General features: G+C 41.7%; 1 protein-coding gene across 1 annotated transcript in view; it reads left to right on the top strand.

Annotated features, from left to right (window-relative positions):
- The first annotated feature begins 597 nt into the window (after window positions 1-597).
- Window positions 598-23,374, top strand: part of kcnk9 (potassium channel, subfamily K, member 9) — a 40,779-nt gene continuing 18,002 nt past the window's right edge. The window contains exon 1 of the mRNA XM_008285904.1: window positions 598-1,210. Coding sequence (XP_008284126.1) covers window positions 598-1,210 — 613 coding nt within the window. The remainder of the gene's footprint in view (window positions 1,211-23,374) is intronic.

Below are 23,374 nucleotides of genomic sequence, written 5' to 3'. Positions count from 1 at the left end.
CTCTTCTTTATTTGCGATGGAACCTGTTGTCGACGATTTTTTTTTGTTTGTTTCGTGTTTGGAATACTGTTCCATCCCTGGAACAAGTTGTGAGTTAATGCGGGGATAAAGAAAACAGATGAAGGGAAATAAGGCTGTGATTGTTTTCAAGTGAAGACCTGCGCATCTTGTGAGTAACATTTCCCAACTTGCTGTTCCTCTCCGGTGCTCTGCGACCCTCCTGTCTTGTGGACGACTCAGCACATTTGTGATGAGGATGCCCGCTGTTTGGGAGGAAGGTTTGAGGATTTCACGGACACTACATTGATTTTCTTTCTTTCCTGTACACAGAGAATGGCTGCTAAAAATAGCCTGAATGCTGATGAGGTTCCAACGAACAGGTTGCTGTTCAGCTGAAACTTAGTCACATGTGGAAAGATGCCCAGCTCTAGGACATTTTAATTCACATCACAGACAAAGTTAGAGTGGAGCGTCAAAAAAAGATAGAATAAAGGATCTCTCAGCGCTAATTTATTTGCTTGGAAGCGTTTATTCAGATCAGAGTAGTTCGCTGGAGGAGAACAGAGACCAACAGGCGATCTTGGAAGCAGCTTGTTGATGGCACTGCGCACCGGGAGGACTTGGTTTGGGCAGGTCTTGCGCAGGGTCTCTCGGCTGCAGGGCTCCTGGTCCAGGCGATCGAGCAGTCTCTTGTGTCTCTCTGCGAACCAGGAGCAGGATCTGGGGGTCTGTCACCGGGATCACTACAAGGCGGGGGACATCCACCGGTGCTCCGATTCCGGCGTCCACCGCGGCCACCGTCACCGGAGCGCACCTTTCTGCGCCTCCGCCTCCGGGCGCTGTCCACACGGCTTTCCCCACCCTTGCTGCGCCTTCCCGGGGAATCCGAGGGGACATGAGCCCCTCGGTCGCCGGTTCCTGTTGGCCATGAAGCGGCAAAACGTGCGGACCTTGTCCCTGATCATTTGCACGTTTACATACCTGCTGGTCGGGGCCGCCGTCTTTGACGCCCTGGAGTCCGACTTCGAGATGCGCGAAAAAGAGCAGCTGGAAGCCGAGGAGAAGCGTCTCCAGGGGAAATATAACATCAGCGAGGATGATTACCGCAAACTGGAGACCATCATCATGGAGGCTGAGCCCCACAGAGCCGGGGTGCAGTGGAAATTCGCAGGGTCATTTTACTTTGCCATCACGGTTATAACCACCATAGGTAAGCCTCGGTGTCTGTGGTGACTCTAAAATGTGTCTCTGTAATCATTACAGCTTCTCACTGTTGCGCAACAGGACAATTACATTTTCAGGGCAATAAAACGGTTTGTAGGCAGCAATTAGGCACGTGTTCATATTCAGAGCAGGCAGGGAAAAATCCAACGTGAGCAGAAAGCTTCATAAACTCTGTACAACAAGTATCAGATAAAGTTTTTAAGCAACATGTTGCAGCTCTCACTCTGTGCTCCGAAGGGAGTTGAGCTGCGAGGATGGATCTTTGCGTCACAGCCACGGCCAGACCACATGAGAACATTTCGATTTGTAGTTTTAAAAAAATCAGACAAAAAAAAAAAAAAAAAGGCTGAAGAATGACGTAGCGTGATGCGCTGAGCGCGCGCCGTGGAAACGCGCGTATCGCTCCCTTTGGTTCAACTACATCCAACTTTTGTCTGTGCGTCACCAGGATGCAAGTCTGAGCGAGTTCAGAGAGTCAGACATCCGGAGATGTGAGAGGCTGGAGCTGAGTGAGCGGCCTGTGAGCGGAGCAGCGGGCGGTGGTGTGGTGCTGAAGGAACAGCTCCTGGCAGGACGAGAGTGGAGCAGCTCAGACCTGACATCACTGCTGCTGATCCGCTCTCTGTCTGCACCTCATAGAACACGTTGATTCCTCGCATTTTACACGCTTTGAGGGTCGTTTAAGGATTTGCCACAAACAAGACAGCATAACAACACTTCACTACAACCTGATTACAAACTGCACAGCGCGCTGCACGCACAAAGCAATCCAGTTGACTTGTTTATTTTTATGATTTCCCTTAAACGCACCATACATTACCCCAGCTGGACGCTGCTCGCTCGGATACATGTGCGTCATGAAGGTTTATTCCAGGCTGGAAAGCAGATATAAACTCAGTTTTTCTTTCTTTGCGCTCCACAGTCAAACCACACTGCAGTTTTTTGTATTTTACTCTCTGAATGAAGCTTCAGTCAACTGATTAAGAGTTAATTGGATTAATTCACATGTTTGTAGCGTTATTGCAAAAAAAAAAAAAGTTTCAACCTTCGTTTGGATTAATGAACTTCTCTTTACGCAGCGGTCACAGAGGCGCGCTGTCTCCATTACAGGAGCCACATAGTATTGTTCAAGATGAGGACTTTTAGCTGTAAGGGTGGTGGTGGGGGTGGGGTGGAGGGTCCTAATGCACCAGGCCTGTCCTCCAGTTTGCCAAGCAACACTTAAAAGGGACGACTGCACAGCGCGGCGAAGGTGGATCCGCTGTTGTTTCCAGGCTACAGCGACGAGAGCCGTTCTAATATTCATGTTGCGTGAAGTGGTTACATTTACTGCTGCAGACTGTGTCTCCTCTGTAGGAAACACGCAGCCCTTCATGTGTTATCATACTCTGAGCAGGAGTTACGAGAGTCCAGGGAACACACAGTCACACTTTTCCTGCAACATGCGCGGGGATGACCTCTATTTGACTCCAGCGTGTGATGCGTAAAACCAGGGAGCAGGACTGGAGCAGATGTTTAGAATCAACTTGGGCAGGACAGAGATTGAATCATGGCAGAGGCTGCACTTTTTATTTTTTTTTGCAATCTGCAATAAGGAAAAGGAAAGAACTGTGGCCAAATCGAGTTATTGATTGCAGGAGTTTAATTTCTTTGCTTTAGGTCCAACTTTAACTCATTTTCCAAACACACCTCAAAGAAAGCCAGCAGTCCTGTGGTGAAACCAGTCTGATGTGTTTCCATCATTCTGGGGCTCTGAGTTAATGATTGGGAGTGAGATGTAATTAAAAGGAAATAAATTTAATTCTTGAAAGTTGCTTTCTATTTTTTTTTTACACTTTGTATGATATAAAGCATCAGCAGATTCACTTTAACCATCAGCTTCATTATTTGATGTGGCCACTTACAGATCAAAATTAGAAAAAAAAAAGGTAATACTGACAAATATTTTTCACAAAGAATCAGTAAAATCATATTTTATATCATCTTAAGTCAAAGGATGACTTAGATTTTCTTTATTTCACATTCTTGCCAAACGCCATAACAAACCAACAATGAATGATTCCTCCTCACAACTACTGTCTGTGTAAACGCTGATACATGCTGCCGTGTTCTACGTCACAACGAAAACATCTGCAGCTCTTTTTGAGTCAGTCCCACAAACATTGCCACTTTTTCATCCAATGTGTCTCAATTCAGTAACACTTGCTGAGCACCACAGTGCCCAGATATTTAAGGAAATCATTTATTGTATTATGAAAGCAGAATTCAAAACTTTTCCTTGTTCTGTGTCAGGTTTTTGTCCTTTTGCGTATCGTTTTTCCTGTTTTGTTTGATTTTGTCGCTTGTTTTTGTCGTTTCGTGTGACGTGTCTTTGGGAGGTTTTTGTCTCTTACATCCCATAATACTGCTGATCTGGTGTCAGGTTCTACCAGAACTCAGATTGTAGAATTCTACAAGGAATGATCAGAACATCTGGAGATGTTCGTCTTCATTCGGAATCAGTGGGTTTGAGAGCAGCAGAAGAATTTAGAGAGGCTCTAATCCACAGCCATAGTTTGACACCTGTCGTTTCAAACGATCAGCTCGGTGTATTAGAATACGAGCCAGCAGCATCTCTGAACTTTCTATAAAACAACTTACCAAAAGACAAAACCGAGCAGCTGAGGATGGAGAAAATGGACGTGATCATTAGGTGACAGAGCAGCCAGTCATCTGGTCGTATTTCACTGGGTGCGATGTGCTCTCAGAGGTTTTACTGCAGGACAGATGGAATTTTCTCGGTGACTCTGAGACTATAAGACCAGAAAGTACAAGACAATCACGGGAAAGTGTCTTGATGTCAGTTTGATATCTTTTTTTTTTTCCAGCCACTCCAGACTTCATAAGGCAGACCCATTCCATCTGGCGCTCCAAGTAGGTTAAAGCCAAAGCTAGGAATTATTCGCAGGTAGTATCTGACCCAGCCATCCGTGTCTTTAAGGCAGTGGGACTTTGATTTTTATTTTATTTTTATTTGATGAGTTCACCCAATGATTGGAAGGCGGCGCTCAAACACACCATTCAGCTGAAGTTTAGCTCCATACAGTCACCTGTAGAAGGGATTTTCTTTTTCCTGTAAGAAACTACATTTGTTCTTCTGCACACTATTCATACATTTCTCTAATCATTATTATTTTGGCCCCAGAAAAGTGAAAGTAGCTTTGTGTGAAATGAAACTCTGCTGCGAAGATAAGGAAACAATTTGGGTTGTGTCAACTATGAGCTGTTTGTTGAAGCTAATTAAATTCAGTGTCTTCATGTGGGACTGTAAACATGAAGTACAGCGATGTCTGCTCAGATATGTGCTGCTTCATGGTCACGCTCTCACCAAGAGACGAGTGCGTTTACAGCAGAATAAACCGCACAAAAACCCAACAACACAGTCCGGCACAGTGTTGTAAAGGCGACCAGCATTCAGATGTACACATTTAGTAAACATATGAGGAGCTGCTCTCTATCTTTATAAAAAACTTAGCATCGACAGGACAGTTGCATTATGGGAGACAAATTAAAATGCAATTAAAATGAATTGAAAATTAAAACTGAATGATTTTTGCAGCAACACGTCCCACACATGTAGAATCTGTGATGCAGGGTGTTGCTCAACAACATCTTTTCCTCTTTCACCTGCTTCACTTAAATAAACATGGACTGTTTAAAAAAATCCTGTGGCGACATTATTAGTAAATATCTTTAAAGACGCACCAGAAGTAATAGCAAAGGTAGTTACAGTGCAATCAGCAGGAAAGTAGAGAAACTGTAAAGGAAGCATTAGGAGTCAATAGTGAAGGCAGCAGCACTGTCAGTAGTACTAATGTGTTGGTATCAGTGCTGTATAATCTGTAGGAGTGGCTGGCGTGTTAGCGGTAATAGCAGCAGGTAATGACTGCTGCAGTAAAAATAGTCGTATTAGCAGTTTTAGTCATAGTACCGTGCTAGCAGTATCACTGTAGCGGTAGCATTAACCCTGTAAAGCCTGAACCGTGACATAATTGCCAAACAATTCCATTTTTATTATTGAACATTCGGTCATTTTAAATTAAAATTTGAGTTTCAATTTGTTTCATTTTTGCTACATCCAACATTTTTGGTGCATGAATTTTGATCTGTCCTTGCACTGAATGTGTCTGATTGTATACGTCAGGGGAAAAAAAAATATCATAGTGATGATGTGGAGGTCTCAAGAGCTCATGTATCAAATATGATGCAGTTAAAGGGCTAAAAACTGATAATATTAGTGGCGTTTGCAGTAAAAGCAGCTGTAATACTTGTAGCAGTAGAGGTTGTAATAGCAGCAGTGGTATTTATATTAGTAGTAGCAGTGGTGGTCGCAGGTTTTTTTTTTTTTACCCAGAGAAAGATCACTGAGGTGAAGACTCTCAATGAACCGGCAACAATTCAGAGTTTCCTGGCAGCAGCAGAAATGGACAGAATACAGACATGAAGCAGCCTAAATAAGGGATACATGAAGGTTAAAAGGGTTTAACAGTGTCTTTAAATGGCAAAAAAAAAGAAGTTCAGTGGCGATGATGATTTGTGACATTTAGTGCAACTGAAGACTTTATAATTTATAATAATAATAGCAGTTAAAGTAGCACTATTAATGGTCGTAGTTGGGGTTGTAACTGCAGCAGTAGAGGTCATTAGTAGTGATTGTAATAGTAGAAGAAATAGAGCATCACTCAAGTTGTAGTAATAGCAGCACCAGCAGTACTATTAGTAGTAGCCTAACTACAATACTAAAAATACTCCTCCAATAATAAAGGAATCCACTTTGCCCTGTAAAGCCTGAATCATGACATCATTTCCCAAAAATTCAAACCTTTGTGAAAATTGAGTTTTTATTGAACCTTCTGCCAAAAAAAAAAAAAAAGAATAGCAATTTTCCTATATAAGTTTTAAGTTGTATAATATTTGTTAGATCTGGTATTTTCGGTGCACAAATCATGATCTATGGTGGATTATGTGTGCACTGAATGATTGTATGCATCAGCTTTTTCAGGCAAAATAATATCACGCTGATGATGTAGAGGTCTGAAAAACTCATGTATCAGATATGATGCACTTGATGTGGCAGGATTGAAACTGTTTTTCTTGTTAGCTTAGGATTCATAAATCACTAAAACACGTCCTGTGTAATGATTTTGGCAAATGTCACTATATATTATTATTATGTCATCACAAAAAGAATCAAATTTGTCATTATTTGTGGACTTGATCAATTTCTTCTACTCTTTAGTCATCATTGTTTGTATATTTACATACATTAGAAACTGAGTGACAAAAAAATGTGAGCATAAAAAATCAGTGCTTGTTTTGCCAGTTTGGTTTTGGTGTTATAGTTTCAAACCAGTTTTCAAACTCAGATTAGCAGCGTTGCTACAGGACAAAACACACAGCAGTAGGTGTACTGTAACAGTAGCAGCAGCAGCTGGAGTGGTAGTTATGGTAATAACAGTAGCTGTAGTATGAAAAAGACTGAGTCTGGACTGCACTATAAATGGAGGATGTGAGGATGCACGCTCACGGCGGATTACAAAGTCTTTCATGTCCAGCTGGAGGCCTCACCTGACTGTGGCTCACTGATAACAGGCCAAACAAAGTGACAGCAGCAACAAGTTCTAGTGGGAGTCGGTGATCAGAGGCTCGTCCTCATTATCATCACCGTAGCTCCATAAACCGTGTGACCACGAGGAAAAAACTGGCCAGAGGTCCCAAACCGGAGCCCAGCTGTGATAATGTTAGCACATGTCAGAGCAGCTGTCTTGAGCGGCTCCGTCTCGGCTGCGAGCAGCCTGCCCCTCCATCCACGCTGACCCGCCAGTTGACTCTATTTATTCCTCGTGATTAATTGCACCAAATGTGACACTTAGCGATGACAGCATGTGGTGAGCGCAAGGTGTTCTTGCCGAAGCTCCGCTCAGAGGGAGAAAAGCAACGGCAGCGTGCCGTGGTGTGTATGTACACCTGCCTTCCTCACCGGGCTGAGTCGTGTTGCCGGGAGACTATAGATAGCTTAAAAGGTGAAAGTCATCTCTGTTAAATGTCTGGAAATATCAACATGTGTATATACAGTAGATATGTGGAGTTCAGGGTTGACTGATGACCGGATATTTTCGAACAATCGTTGAAATTGTCGGTCAGATTGTGGCAGAAACACTGTAAGAATTCAATGTTTCCTTCATGATGCATTCAAAAAATTCTCTCTGAAGCCAAAACTAATGCAGTTTAATCAGAGTGAGCAGCACTTTGAGGCTGTAATAAATGGAAATTTTTAAAAACACAATTACTTTTAAATCAATAATGTATTTGCTGCTAACAATAACTAAATGAAAAATATGTTCTAATTAAAAATTAATCTTCCATAATGTTTCTTGTATTGCACTTTGCACCTCGGTTACTTGTAATGTAAAACCTGACAGTCACATGTAATGGAAAATAATGGTACAGTCGGAGCAACACATTAGCATCCCAGTGTTAGCGTGTTGTTTGTGTTAGTGTGCGCGAACAATAAAGCTCAGAGAAGGGCAAAGACGCCACGGAAATGAACCTCTTCACTTTGTCAGTTTTTATATTTTGAAAAAGACAAAAGTCCTGATAATGACAATTAGCACTAAAACAATTAAAATAAGCTACGAGGTTTAGAAGTTTGCAGAAATTGCAAATAATGTACGTGTGTGTGCTACGATTGTATCCGCTGGTCAGTTTGGAGATTTTAGATTTCTACATTTGAATATTTTTTGTCAAAATAGTGAAAAGAAAGCATCCGAAATATACATTTTGCTGTTTGTCATTTACACAGATAAAACAACTTTAATAAGACATCACCTCATTTGCATGTTTAAATACAAAATTATAGAAAACTCCTGACACAAAATAGTCATTGCCTCATAGTCAGTAATGGACTGAGGAAGCTCATCACTGATATATACTAGTTTTATTGCCCCCTCTAGTATCTCTGCTTAATGTTTAGTTTTTCTTCATCCACATGTGATCAGCAGAACAGACTGGAAACATGTTATCAGTTAAAGTTGTTCTCGCCAACATGGTCGCAAACATTTAGACATTTAACAGACACAAGCATCATTCGTGGTCATTTGGTTTTGTATTTCTGGCCACTTGATGAATCTTTACTCTGACCAGTTGGAAATATTTACTCTCACTTTAGCTCTGGTTCGATTTCCACCAACTCAACAAAGCATTTTGAAAAGCTTCACTTTGTTCACCATCACTCTTTTGACTCTTGTTTTGTTTGTTCCTGAGCAAATGGAGCCTTTCCTTTGGGTTGATAAAAACAGTGAATGGGACAGGAAACCAAAACAATTATAAAAAAAAAAACAAATGCACAAAAAACCCACAAACTGCAGAACTGGGTGATAATCACACACTGATTTGTCACATTAAACAAATACATTTTAGTCATTTTTAACATAAACATACTGATGGTTGCAGCTTTAAAGTGCTACATCATAAAACATTACCTCTGACCACTGGTCATAAAACTGTGTTTTCATGCTCAGTGAATGTCGTTGCCCACAGTGACACCAGACCTGCATAAATATTCCAAACGTCCAGGTAACTCCAACTCAACACCGTCCGCCGACTTAGTTTCGTAAAAGCAGAGTTAACCGATTCTGTTTTGTAGCATTCCAAAAGTGAGCAGCGTCCTCCCGGATAAATTCATCACCTGTCTGTTCTAATGAAAGCGCTTTGTGAAGATGAGTCAGATGCCGTGTCTTTGTCGGAGCTATTGTGCCCGTCACAGTTTCCATTACGCTGCACAGCAACTGTCACTTCCAGCACGGGGCTTTATGCAGGCCTTCCTTCACCTGCATTCACACGCTGAATCCAGCTGATGTGGCCACTCAAAGAAAATTCAAATTGAGTTAGCCTATTTAGAAGCATTCATTAAAGTGTATGGCTTTTTTAAAGATAATATTTATAAATGATGTAGTGGCAGACAAACAGGTGGGCGAACTGTGACTCCTCGTTATCGTCTTTCTAGTTTTTATTTATCATGTTGCATTTTATTTTTTATTCACCACAAAATAAATATGTGCATGTTTTGCCTCTGTCCATCGACACAGCAAAGCATTTCACATGTGATTTAAACGCAGCATGCAGCTTGAATGACACGCCGCCTATAGGGTTTAGTGTTTCTGGAGTGTTTCTAAGGGTCCCTTTGCAAACAATTGATGTGCTCTGTGATTTGACTGATACTCCACGCCAGGCCACAGGCTGCTAAAAGCTGCACTCCACTGCTCAGCCTGCTCTGTAGTCTTTGACGGATATTGTTCGATGGAGAACTGGAAATGTGAAGCACGCGGACAGTGATTGCGGTGTGTTTATGTGCGTGAACATAAGTGAGGTTGGCTGGAGGGCGGCTCCGGCACACACAGATTGTCCATTTATACCGCGTCTTGACAGTTATTGATTGGAGAGCTGGATGTACATTATCACCACTGTTTTTAAGGACAATTTTCACTTTTTTTTCCTTTTGCTGGCAGGCAGCAGTCTTCCCTCGTTCCCTCCAGCTGTTTTCGGTGTCATTTGTTCGTGCTCTCATAAAAATCACGACCACACAGAGGGTCAGTCAGCCCGCCGCTAACTCATCTGAATTTCCTTGATGCCATATGGGCTGCAACGCTCGCTCTGTATGGATTATGTAAATCTCTGACACATCAAGGACACGGGATTTCATGACTTCTTTTCTCAAGCGTCAGTCAATAAAAAGAGGACTGAGCATATTTTAAATGATTTGCTAATTTACAATGCATAGCAGCGTGCCGCACAACAGGTGTGTATGTAATGATTAATGGCTTATGTCATCAGTTTTATGGTCCGATTAAAGCCGCTCTGATTAAAAGAGCAATTTGCGAATGCCAAGGAGGACATTTTCTCTGATTTTTTTTTTTAGTGTTCATCAAGCGTCATTTAAAAGGCAATAAAATGTAAAGACAGTTTGCCTCGCTTCTAAGCTACACAGTGATTTCTTCTAAATCATCACAATTAATTGTTGTCAAGCTACGTCTCGGGGTGTTTTTTTTTTTTTCTTTTCTGCCAAACCACGTGATTCAACCGGCATCACAGAGACGGTGCTTCAAGTGCTTTCTTGCAGCTGGTTCTGAGAGATCAGGCTGAAATATCTCAACAACTACGAGATGGATTGGCACAAAAATTTTGCACAGACAGATGATTGCTACTGATTTTGATTCCCTGACATTTCCTCCAGCGCCGCCAGGATGACATTTGCAGTTTTGAGTGAAAACAATTATTGGATGGATTGCGGTTCATTCTGGGGACAGACACTTATGTTCCTCTCAGGATATATTATAATAACTGTTGGAACCACCATCAGCTCAGAAGTTTTATTTTTCCCAGTACTTCGGTTTATGATCAATCAGCCTCTGCCGTACCAGAGATGGTATAAGGGGAGAAACTCGCATCTTTAAGAATCCAAATAGCAATCTTGTGGGCAAATTCTGACACTAAAGATGATGGTTGTGTGACACATTTTCCACCCTTCTGCCCAAAGAGCCGACCGTCTACTTTCTAACAGTGGGAGAAATCCTCCTCATCATAATGTTGCGCTGACTTGAGTGCTCTGTTGTTAAACTTATTCTCGGGGAAACTCAACACAAACTCATCAGATTTGACTTGTGATTCTATAAAGGCAGCTTTATATCCAGGCGTACATGGAAACTACACTCGTGGCTTTGTCCTCTCATTCAGATAGGAGCCTGGTCTCGTGCTGATTAGCAAACGCGTAAAGAACTTGATGAAAATTATACCTGCTGAATCAAACGAGCTCCATTGAATGAAAAAGATTTCTGAAAATCCACAGATTGTTTTCATCCATAACACCGACATGGTTAGGTTTGAACACCCCCACCTGAAGCATGGTGGTGGCAGCATTACGATGTGGGGATGCAACTCAGCAGCAGATTCTGGAAGGCTTGTAAAGGTAGAAGGTAAAATGAATGCAGAAAATTATAGACAGAAATGCTGTTTGGGGTGAAGGAGTCAGCAAACTGGTGGCTGGACTTGGAAAGGGCGGTTCACCCGTGATCCCTGTGCAACCTGATGGGTTTGCAAAGAAGAATGAGTTATGTGTAGCGTCCAGCTGGGCAAGGCTCAGTGAGACCTGGACACACAATCTCAAAACTGTAATTGCAGCCAAAGGTGCATCTAATAAATACTGTCTTGAAGGGGGTGAATACTTATCCAATTTTGCTTTTTATATATTGTATTAGGGCTGCGGGGTGGCCCAGTTGGTAGCATTGTTGCCTCGCAGCAAGAAGGTTGCCGGTTCGCGTCCCGGTGGGGGCACCGGAATCTTTCTGCGTGGAGTTTGCATGTTCTCCCCGTGCAGCGTGGGTTCTCTCCGGGTTCTCCAGCTTCCTCCCACACAGTCCAAAAACATGTTGAGGTTAATTGGTGATTCTAAATTGTCCGTAGGTGTGAATGTGAGTGTGCTTGGTTGTCTGTCTCTAAGTGTAGCCCTGTGATAGACTGGTTACCTGTCCAGGTGAACCTGCCTTCACCCTAAGTCGGCTGGGATAGACTCCAGCCCCCCCGCAACCCTAATGAGGATTAAGCGGTGTATAGATGATGGATGGATGGATGGATATATTGTATTAATTGCCTTTGTGGAAATCAGTTTTTAGTTTGACAAGAATGAGTCTTTGTTTTTTTTTTTAAATTGTTGCCAAAAAAGTCAAATCATATCGACCACGATTCAGGGTTAAAAAGCAATAAAATGGGAAAACCTCTAAGAGAGGTGAATACTTTTTTACTGGCGCTGTATAAAAACGGATACAGACGATGTGAAATATACAAAGTCAGTATGTAGAGTCTGAAAACGTAACGGGTAAATCCAGAAGTTTTGTGAATGTGCTTATTCACTTTCTTGCTGAGAATTAAATGAGAAGATCCAAACCGCTCTGCTGTTATAACCGGCTCTGGTATTTGCATCTGGAATCGTACATGACGGTGTTCTTATTTTTTCTTTGCTGTTGGTTTTTAGTGCTTTAATGAATGAACACTGATTAAAACAACAAGCAGGACCATTTGATAAATAAGTGAGCATTCCTCTGCTGTTATCCCCTTGGCACTGCCGTTGTACTACCTGGACGTATCCAGTTTCATCAATGAATAATGGAGCGCTCAGTGGTTTTGCTCGCTTGAGATTTTGTTTCCGTATCGCCAATTTGTGAGATCAAATCTGTGCTGTAAATTAACACCTTGCTCTTTGGCAGCCGCTCGCTGTAATTCCTCATAATGTTGGCTGAATTTGTACTTGCCTTTCTTCTGAAAGCACGAAAGTTGTTAATATACTGTCTGACTGCTTATTGAAAAATGATTTGAGGCGTTCACCCTAGTTGCACTTTGTAGCAAGTAGATTATTTTCACTTTGCCTGAGTGTCCTACCGGGAGCTTGATGGAGGTCTCCACACAGATCGATGGGAATGTGTTCCTGTGGTGCTGATGCTCTCTGTGGGAGTCGCTGGCTCTGGAGCCGGCTGGTCTGTTTTCACTACTCAGAGGGTAAACTGTGCACGCAAGGTCCCTCTGTGCAGCACAGTCTGGCCCTGTAGCTTTATCCTGCAAAAAAAAAGGAAACAAATGACATGAGATATTTTAGTCCACAAGACAGAAATAAAGACTCTCGTACGTCCGACTGTCCTCCTCTTAAAGGGGCACTCTTGCTGTTTTACACATCAAGGTCAGCCTGTTTGTTGTCAGATATACTATTCAGCTTGTGACTGCAGCTGAATTGTGTCGGTGGCTCTGAAAAAGAAATATTCAAAGTCTGTAAAAATAACTCTGATGATATCATCGCATTTTCTTGGCTTAGGCTCAGAGGCAACAAAATTATAAGCCTTCACTACTTTAATAAACCAGCTTGCCCTGCACGAGAGACTGAACGTCAGGATGTCTTGGCCTCTGTTGCTTTGTCTTTTTGGAAAGCCTTTGTAGCTATGTTAAAGGCTATGGACTACTGTAGCCCCGTCTTTCAAAGGATCAACTCCTATATATATATATACAGCTAAACTGCATTCTCAACTATGTTTGGAGGGAAATGCATTTTCTGCCAAATTTCATTTGTGTATAATTTATCACAAATGCAATTCTAACATATCTTTGTTCCTCCTTGGCCACCAGTCATATATTAGATGAGGCAGGAATCATCACCTTAGTAACCTGAACATTTTTTCCTGAACCTAAGCACACAATTTAGTTGCATAATCTTAACCAAGCTTCTAACAAGTACTTATCATTGTGGAAATGTTAACCAGAAAGCGGTATTTTCGCACCGTGACCAAACAGCGAGTGGAAATGAAACCTAAAATCGATCATCCTGCATGGGAGTTTTTTTCTTTTATAATTTCTCAACAACAGTTGGCTGGATTGCTTTTGGCGCACTGTGTCCAGAGGATGGATCCTGCTGAAGTTTTCAGTAGATATGGAGATATGGTAGCATCTACCGGATGGACTGGTAGAAAACATTTGTGCAAACATTAATGGATCCCCAACAATAAATTCTTATGACTTCAATCTTCTCCAATGAGGTTGTGGTTTTGAATTGGACATCTCAGCAACCACTGAGTGGATTACCATAAATCTGGTGCAGACATTCATGTTCCTCTCTGGACAGATTGTAATCACTTTGGTGACTTTTTCTCATGAGGCCCTCGAGTTATGACCAAATACCTGTTAAAAAACAAACGGCATTCCCAGGATGAGGGGCCACACTTATCAGCAAATTTTAGCTAAAGGCTAGTCTACTCTGTCAAACAGGTAAATTAAATATTAAGAGCTTCTCATCAGCGCGTTAGTATTGACACTGTATGCAGCCTCATTTATTGTGTTTCTCTCAAGGCCCAAACTTTGTTGAAAGGAAATCCCAAAATCATATGTTTTCATGTTCATGACATAGTTTAACATGTTAATTGCTGCAATCTCAAAAAGTTTTGATGGTTTCAAACAGGAAAACATATCCAGAAGAGACAAAGCTGAACAGTAAAATAACATTGCAAACATTTTCTCTACACAAAGAGAGATGATCACAACTACAAGAGGTGGGATTACTTCAGGTTTCAACATGTGCAATTCAAGATTTATTTACTGCATACCACATGCATGGTGGTGCACTCTTCAAGTTGTGCTTGTAAGAGTGCAAGTGCAACAAATACTTGTATTAATAAGAGGGACCTAAGATGGGAGTATATGTAAGGGATAAAGAGGTGAAGTTTCCAAACTTATCGACTTTACACCTGTGGAAAAAGATCTCTGCTTTCCTGCTCCACATTCCAGTCAGACACGATGGCTGTACGACTGTGCTGAGAGGTTTGATCGACATCTGAAAATGTTCATCCATAGCAGCCAAGATAAGCTGCACATCTCACCTGGAGACAGTGCCCTTAAAGCTATGGTGTTTAACTCCTCACCTCTAGGCTGTGTTTGTAAGTCTTGCTGTGCTCCCCTCAAGTTGGTCTAATTCCCGGCTCAGTGCTTGCAAGCTGTCTTAAAGAGCTGCCCACCTCAGACGCTGCAACTCGCCGGCAATTGAGGGAAGCAGCATCCTTAGGGCTACAGTAGGAGATGAAGCAGTGGCGAGCGCATGTAGGCGATGTGAAATAAAGCTTCACTGCTCTCTGCTGTTCTTACAGTGCACCTCCAGAGTTGTTGGTACTACTTCTCTGCTCTATACCGCTGATTTCATTCATCACAACAATGCCCTGGAGACAGCATTTTATGAGTGTCCTCTCATCTGTGTGAAGACAGAAGCCTCTGCCATAGAGAGAAATGTGTTGAAATGCTCACAGGCCAGCGGGGTGGGAGGCTCCCTCTCACCCTCAGAGTTTCTTAAAGGATTCAAGTGGCGGCTACTGGCTGTTCCACTCCAGCACAGATGAAGCAGAGTACAGCGACGAGCACAGTGGGCTCATCCAGCCTCGAGTGGGCCAGTGTGAGTGGAGAGTGGAGCTGGTGAGCTGTTGTTTGATGGGTCCAGGTGGCGTCTTGTAGGAAGAAGCCATGTTGGTTGAACTCAGGGGAAGAACACGAGCGAATGCTACAGGAGAGAAGACTGTAAATGGTGACGTCCTTAACAAATCCAGGGATGTATGTATGTGAAGCTTGACGCTTACAGGACTCGTGCTGACTACGGAGCTCAAATGTCTGGTTTTCAAAATCTCTAAAATTCCTACTGGTAAACAAAAATGTCAAAAGAAAACCCTTTATTGTGCGATGTACCTGCTACACCAGCTGTAACAAACATGCACAGTGAGCTCCTGCTCTTTGCCACCCTGGCATTGGGTACCGAATGCCAATATAAATGTGATATATGATGGACACACCGATGTGGGAAGAGGAAAGTTTACTCCAATAAACTGCAGTTCATAAATTATTTCATTTACAGCCTGGATTTGCCAGTTTCATAGGCTGGCTCGGATGAGTTTTCGTGCAATGGGGTGTTCTTATTAATTATACAAAGCTATTAATGCATTTATTTCCTTGAAATATTGATGAGATTTTATAACATGCAGGCGATGCTACATTATATAAAGTGTGTCACAAGGTTGCATCAAAGGTGAATTGTTGAACTCAGACATTGTGCTCTATCAAATATTGACACAAGTACACACTGCAAGACATTTAAATTCATGTCTTGTGTTTTTTAATGTATGAGCGATGCAGTTTAATGGATAATTCTTGTTTATGACAGTTTAAGATTAGATGAGATTTACTCGTCCTCAAAAGAAGCATGACATTTCTGGTATGTGTGAGTCTACATTTTAGGGCTTCCCCTTAGACGGAAATTACATGTTTGCAACTTATTTCAGTTTTAGGCATCATTTCAATTTGTCTTAACAACAATTTATTTATTGAGTTAACTGCTGCAATCTTGAACAGCTGAAGTATTGCAAAAGAGTTTAGACAGTGAAAGAGAAACGAGCAGCGCGACAGACGTCCAGGTTCGTCAAACTTATTTGGAACGGCAAATGAGAAAAGTGTTAAATATGCATTAACTGGATCTTAAAACCAACATTTTGGGCGCTCTCACTTTCAGTTCCAAAGCAGTTTACATAGTTGACCTTTAAGCTTTTTATACCAGCCTGTCATCTGACTGCTCATTTTTCTTGCCTCGCTGAACTCATCAGAATCATGGCTATAAGCAGAATGAAACCTCCATCATCTGCTGGTTGTCTGGCAACAACGACTTGACAATGAGACACCTGAAAGCTGGTGTGCCTGGCCGTAGTTAGCCAGAAAATAGAGATTTGAAACATTGACGTCACATCCAGCCGAGTCACTTGCCTTAGCAACTAAAAACAATCCATCTTTCTGCATTTCATTTGTCTTATGAGATGCTTTCCTTTCTCTAAGCATCCACTGAAGACCTTCTGCATTTGTTCCGTCTTCTGCTTTTGCAGTATATTCCTACATTTGGTTGTGTTATCTTAAGTTGCAGTACGTTGAGCTCTCAGTGCCGCTGTACTGGTAGAGGTATTTGATAAGTTTAGAAGGGAGCCAGGCTGTTGACCACTGCCTCCAGTCTTTATGTTAATTGTCTTTGGGCTCTTCTTCCATACTTAATGGACAGATAAGAGAGTGGCATCGATCTTGTCGTGAAAGTGAATACCAGGGTGTCAAACTATTCTTTTATTTCAAGACTTAAGTGGGCAACAAATGGACTTGGATGGGATGTTTTATGGGGAAGTCTAATGCATTGTTCCACTGGATTTACACAGAGAAAGTAAAACATTTAAAATAAACATCTATTTTGAGGCGAGACTAGTGACACATTACAGGAAAAAAATCAATTAAGAGTCTAAGCATGGTGTTGGGCCACCACCAAGCGGCGGTCTCTGTGGCTGAACATTGCAGTCAGTGTGGAAGTACCAAAAACTGCAGTTCCTCAAATGGCCACTTGATGCTGGCTGGAAAAGTGAGTCAGTCCCTATTGACCTCCATATTTAATGTCGTACTTTACAGCAGAAATAAACATGTTTACAGCTTAGCGTAAAAAATATTTTGGTCTCTGCAGATAATTGCACCGTTCAGTATTAAATAGGTGGTGAATTTTTATATAACTCACGCATTTAAATTGTACTAAAGCTTACGGATAATTAAGGGGGTGGCCACTTTGAATGAGATGCTTTTAGGTTCTGTCACCGGACCGTCCATGGCACTTTATATGGCCGACCTCATCTCCACCTCTTTCTGGATTAGCAGGAGGAATTATGGAGATGTTGGGGTCTGTGAGGGTCAAGGGTTCAGGGTTTACCTTCAGTTTTATTGTGTACATTAAAAGGTTTTTCAGTGGGTTTCCTGGCTGTTATTACCTTGATCACCTGAATCTAATTCACATTTCCCAGCATTCTTGAACTAAAGTGGGCTCTGCAACATGAGATCTGACATTTACCTCACGTCATCCTTTGGCTTCTAGTTGCGTTTTGATCCACTACGGCCGCCCCAGGCTGTGAGTCAGCATGACACGGTACCCAGCTGCCAAACTGCTGGGTGTTCCTGCCTGCAGCTCAGGCACAAGAAGGATTTGCATTTCATCTTATTCTTGTGTTCATACACAGTGTTCCTGGAGTCACACATTCGACTCACTTTCCTCTCTGACATGTTGTTTCTCTTAAAGAACCTCCGCATAGCGCTTTAGGGTATTTTATATAATTTGTGAGCATGTACAGTACAGATGACCAGCACTACTCCAGCACTGCCTCCTGCTGTTAATTCTCTTCTGCTGGACCTGACAATCATCTTCCCTCTGTAGCTCTGCACTGTAATACACTCCCACATGGTCTTATCACAGCCACTTTATTCCATCTGTAGAAAGAGTGGGAGTGTGTGGTCTCCTGTATGAGTTATTGCCACGGAACAGAAGCATGAAATCAGCGTCGGCGGCTTGTGCACAGTGTGTGGTCCGCTAGTGTTTTTGATACACGAGTAGTGTCTCTGATTCTAAATGCGGTTCCCCCGGAGGGTGGAAAACAAATACAATGTGATAGAATAGTGACAGCAGAATTACATAGGTTTGAAAAGACAAATAAACTAGCCTGATATGGGCAATAAACTTTGCAAATTACCTGCAGTTTGCATTATGAAACTACAATGGTGCATGTGAACTTTGTTCTTAATTGTATAATTACTTAAGTTAGATTCCTTTAATTGAATAATTACAGAAATATGACATACTGCTTAATTACTATTGTGAAACATGAGCTGTAGCATAGGCTTCATGAGACTGCTTAGTTGCACGATTGCTGCTCAGCAACAATGCGATCATGACATGCAGTCAGGTGAACAGAGTTCCCCACAGAACAACAACACAATGTAGATCTGAATGAATTCAACAACAATATCAATAGGTGCAATGTTCTTCTGTGAAAATAGTGAGTACACCCTCAGACGCTCGCATTGCCTCCTTTAGTAGGACTTACTTCTTGTAGGTGTTTTGCAGAATCAGTTGCTGACATTGTCTTGTCAGAATTTTTTGATTCAGTTTTGAAATCTTTGAGGGTTTTCTAACATTTATGTCTCGCCTTTGAATCCTCTCACATCATTTCAATTCAGTCTGGACTTTGACTTGACGATTCCACAACCCTTCATTCCTTGTTTTTGAGCCATTTGCTGGTGTACTTATGATCATTATCCTGTTGAAAGGCCCACTGCGGGTTCAATTCCAGCATTTGGACAGATGGCCTTATATTATGTTCAAGCACCCTTTGATATGATGCAGAATTCGTAGTTAAACCAATGACTGCAAGCTGCCCAGACCCTGAACCAGCGAGACAATCCTAAAGCACAATAATAATAATAATAACTCATTTTATTTGTATATCGCTTTTCAAAAACTCAACGACGCTTTACAGGATAGAAGAACAATAAAAGCAACAAATACAAAAGTAGACTACGCAGAAATAAAAGCAAGCAGATAAAAACAACACAAGATATCAAGATAAAGGTTTAAGTGAGAACAGCAGAGTGAAACAGGACAGTTTTTAGTTTGGATTTGAACATTACTGGGTCTGTGGTGTCACGGATATGTTGTGGGAGAGAGTTCCAGAGGATGGGGGTGGCGACAGAGAAGGCCCTATCTCCCCAGGTGTGATGCTTGGTCCTGGGAACCATCAGGAGGTTGGCATTAGCAGAGTGGAGAGAACATGAAGGGGTGTAGGGGTGGAGCATGTCTGGGGTAAGAGGGGGTCTGGTTATGGAGTAGAAGGATTTTAAATTTAACGTGGTATGGGATGGGGAGCCAGTGAAGGTTTTTAAGGACAGGGTCGATGTGGTCTCGGGAACGGGGGTGAGTGAGGAGGCGGGCAGCAGAATTTAGGATGTGCTGGAGTCTATTGAGGATGTTGGTGGTGGTGGTACCAAAAAGGATGCTATTACAGTCGTCAATGTAATGAAGGCGTGGATGAGGGTTTCTGCTGTGGGGAGGGAGAGAGACGGGCGGAGGCGGGCGATGTTCTTTAGGCGATGGACGGCTGCTCTTGTGACAGAATTAATATGTTGGGTGAAGGTGAGTTTCAGTGTCAAAAATGACGCTGAGGTTTCGGCAATGGGGCGCAGAACATAAAGCATAATATTTGCACCAACATGCATCACAGTTGGTGTGAGGTCTGAAAAACTCTCTGCTCCAAATATGTGTGCTGTTATTTCGGCCAAACACTTCTTTGATTCATCTTTCCAGAGGGCATTGTTCCAATAGGCCTGCGCTTTGCCTGTAAGTTAACTGTAGTTTGTCTCTGCTGTTCTTTGTGGACAGTAAAGACTCTTCCTCCCATGCAGGTCAAATTTATGAAATCTCTTTCTAATTTGAGACACATGCACTCAGACACCAACAGTTGTAGACTTCTTGCAGATGCTGTGTTAATATGTTCGGCTTCTCAGAGACTTCTTTTTGCCCTGAAGTGTCTGCTGAAGGGCTGAATTTGCTGGGATGTCCAGTCCTGGACGAACTGGCAGTTGTTTAAAGTCATTACTTGTAGACGGCTTTCCATGCAGTGGAGAGACTTATTTCTAACAGTTTAGAGGTCTTTTACAAGTCCCTTGCCAGCTTCAGAGGCATCCAGTGCCCTTTCAAAGAAGCTCTTTAGATCTTGGCACAATGACACCATAAGACAAGTTCTACCGATCAGTCTGACTTCTGATTGTAATTTTATGCATCTGAAAATGTGACAAATGTAGGACTGCACTTACTGTTGTGACTGATCACTTTTTAAAACTTTTTAAAATATTGATAGTGTCATCTTTATCTGCAGTCTTAAAGAGGATCCAGTGTTTGCTTGTTCAAATATTCTGTTGAGGAATAAAAAGTCTGATTAGCTTTAGGTCATTGTGTTAAAAATGCAGATCTGCTGCTGAATTGTTTTGCCACAAAAATCTTAGAAAACATGAGGAATCAGACCAAACAGAAATGAAGGTAGAAAACAGGAAAGCCAGTTTGCAGATGTTTTTCAGCCACGTGACAGACAGCCTGCAACGTGGAGCCAAGAGGCAACTAGCTGACCATTAGTGAAGACTTCCTGGCTGCTGTGGTTCGACTTAATAACAATCCTGACACAACAAACATCACGTCTCCATCTTGAAAAAAAAAAAAACACCCAAGACATCAGTTTGAGATTACCGTCTGACTACAGCAAAACATATTCCTGTTACAAGTCTGTGGGCAAAGAGGCAGAAGGGCCACACCAGGCCAAGTGGTGTCAGTTTCTCTGGGGAGGTGATTTTAGTGAGAATAGCATGAGTGCCTGTTGCTTAGCAGCACTCAATGGCCATATTTCCCGATGCCGGGCAATGAGCTTCATTAGGTGAAGCCTAACAGGGGATACAGAGTGACACCTGGGACAGCTGGGAGCCCTGCCAGGGGCAGGCCGAATGTGACGTGACTTTAAATATCAGAAGAATTTGTAATGATGCACTGGAAGGTCTGTGACGACCACACCGGGCTGCAACTGGATGCATCCACAGAATATTCTCTACAGCGCTTTAATTGACATTGTATAGGAAGCGAAAGGCGATTATGCTTTGAAGTTAATGACAGTTATCAGCACTGAGCAGAGCTGATGCTGTTATTGTGCTCCAGATTTCCCTTGATTCTCTAGTTCAGCTGGTAAAACACAACACTACAATTAGTCCTGCCTGAAGCAAATTTAGAGCAGTTTGTGTCTCTATGAAACAGCGAAAGAGAAAAAAGAAAATCCGACCCATTTTTGACATTTTAATTTGTTGCTTATACTAACAGCGAGGTCAAGAAGCCGTACTTCTGTAGAGTGCAACTCCCAGTGCTTGAAATGAAATAAAATAATAACGAAAAGAAAAAACAAAACAACATGAACTGATAAAATCCAGCTGGAAATGATAAATAAAACAAGAGAAATGACTTAAAACAAACACAATAATACATGAGGGGATGAATGAATACAAAATATAACAGCGAATTGAGACAGTATGCAATCACAGTTTCTTTTTTAAAACTTTGCAAAGCTTGTAATTTATTTATTAGTATGAGAATCAATATGAAAATGTATTTTTTTATTAAGTATAATCAACATATTTATTTTTTTAACAATGGAAGGCACCATCATCCATACATCTGTTCATCAGTTATACCTGCTGGTGATACATGATTGTATGTATAAAAATAAATAACTAGATTAAAAAAAAGAAGAAAGTTCATAGTATCATACTTTCAAAACAAATTACACCACTGTGTAGTTTCCCTAAGTTAGACAAAAAAGATTTTAGTGCCTTTCAGGTCACTGTTCTGCAGTTTTTCTGTTTAGGCTCACTCTCGTGGCTGTTTGGCAGGACTGCTACATCGCCTGTAAGATGTTCAATGTTCTGCACCTTCATTGCAACTTTTAAAGCTTTTCATTAGAATCACGGTGAGAACAGGATGTGGTGGTGCAGTGGGTTGGATTGAGGATCCTCACTTAAGAGAGTGAGGTTTGAATCTTGTGTGAAGTCATAAGTGAATGCTTATCTTTAGCTGTGCATTTAAAGCACATGCATATGATCATGCTTGCTTCAGATCCTGGCATTGTTGTTTTTGCCTTTTCCAGATTTTTGCCCACCTCAGGTCCTACAAAGTGCTTTACAATGTGTTTCCCATTTATCCATTTCAAAAACAAAGGCAGCAGAGCTACCATGCAAGCAAATGTTAGACTTCCATTCAGCCTGTAGTTAGAAACGCAACTCCAAATGAATGTTGTCTTGCTCCACGTCTGCTGGACGGGTATAAAGCATAGATAGCTATATCAGTACATAGAATATGGATGTTGCCACTGTGATGTCATCCATTGGTTTTGTGGACAGTTTTGAAACCTCCAGTTTGGCATTTGACAGTCACCATTTTGCCTTTTTGACACCACATGTGATGATCTGACAGAACTTGAGGACATTAAGCACAACCATACAGTATGAACCTCTCAGTCACAAGGTAGCCCTGCCCTAAAACATGTCCTGCTTTGTCATCTTTTTGACTCTAAATAGAGCAATAATGTAAAAATGAACATCATGCTGTATTGAAGGAGATTTGAAACTAGCAATTGTGACCATTAACTCAATTGGAAAATTTTGATTGACGTAATTATTCAAATGATAAGTAGGGTCATTTGCTAATAGACTTCTATACAATCAGTACTTCTTTGCAGCCAGAGGAGTCGCCCCCTGCTGGCTGTTAGAATAAATGCAGGTTTAACATACTTCTGTGTTGGCTTCACTTTTTGGACCCAGATGCTACTTCCATCTTTTGTGTAAAGTCTTTGGTAAAAAGATAAGATATTTGAAAAAAAGGGACAATATATACAAGAAAGAAAAAAACAAACAAAACAATACACGTTTAAATATACTCTAAGACTTATTGTTAAGATAAAAGACCCTTTAGAGTCTCAGGTTGTGCTGATCGGTATCAGGATAGAAACAAAAGAGTACATCATGACATTAAAAATATAAAGCATATAAAGTTTTAATAATTGGCGGCACAGTGGGGTGGTGGTTAGCACTGTCATCTCACAGCTAGAAGGTCCTGGATTAGAACCTCCACCTGGAATCTTCTTGTGTGGGGCTTCCTTCTACAGTCCCA

The sequence above is a fragment of the Stegastes partitus genome, unplaced genomic scaffold (assembly GCF_000690725.1).
Source record: "Stegastes partitus isolate 25-593 unplaced genomic scaffold, Stegastes_partitus-1.0.2 Scaffold422, whole genome shotgun sequence".
NCBI classification, from domain to species: Eukaryota; Metazoa; Chordata; class Actinopteri; family Pomacentridae; genus Stegastes; species Stegastes partitus.
The sequence above is the reverse complement of the archived record's forward strand: the minus strand, read 5'-3'. Positions and strand labels throughout refer to the sequence as shown.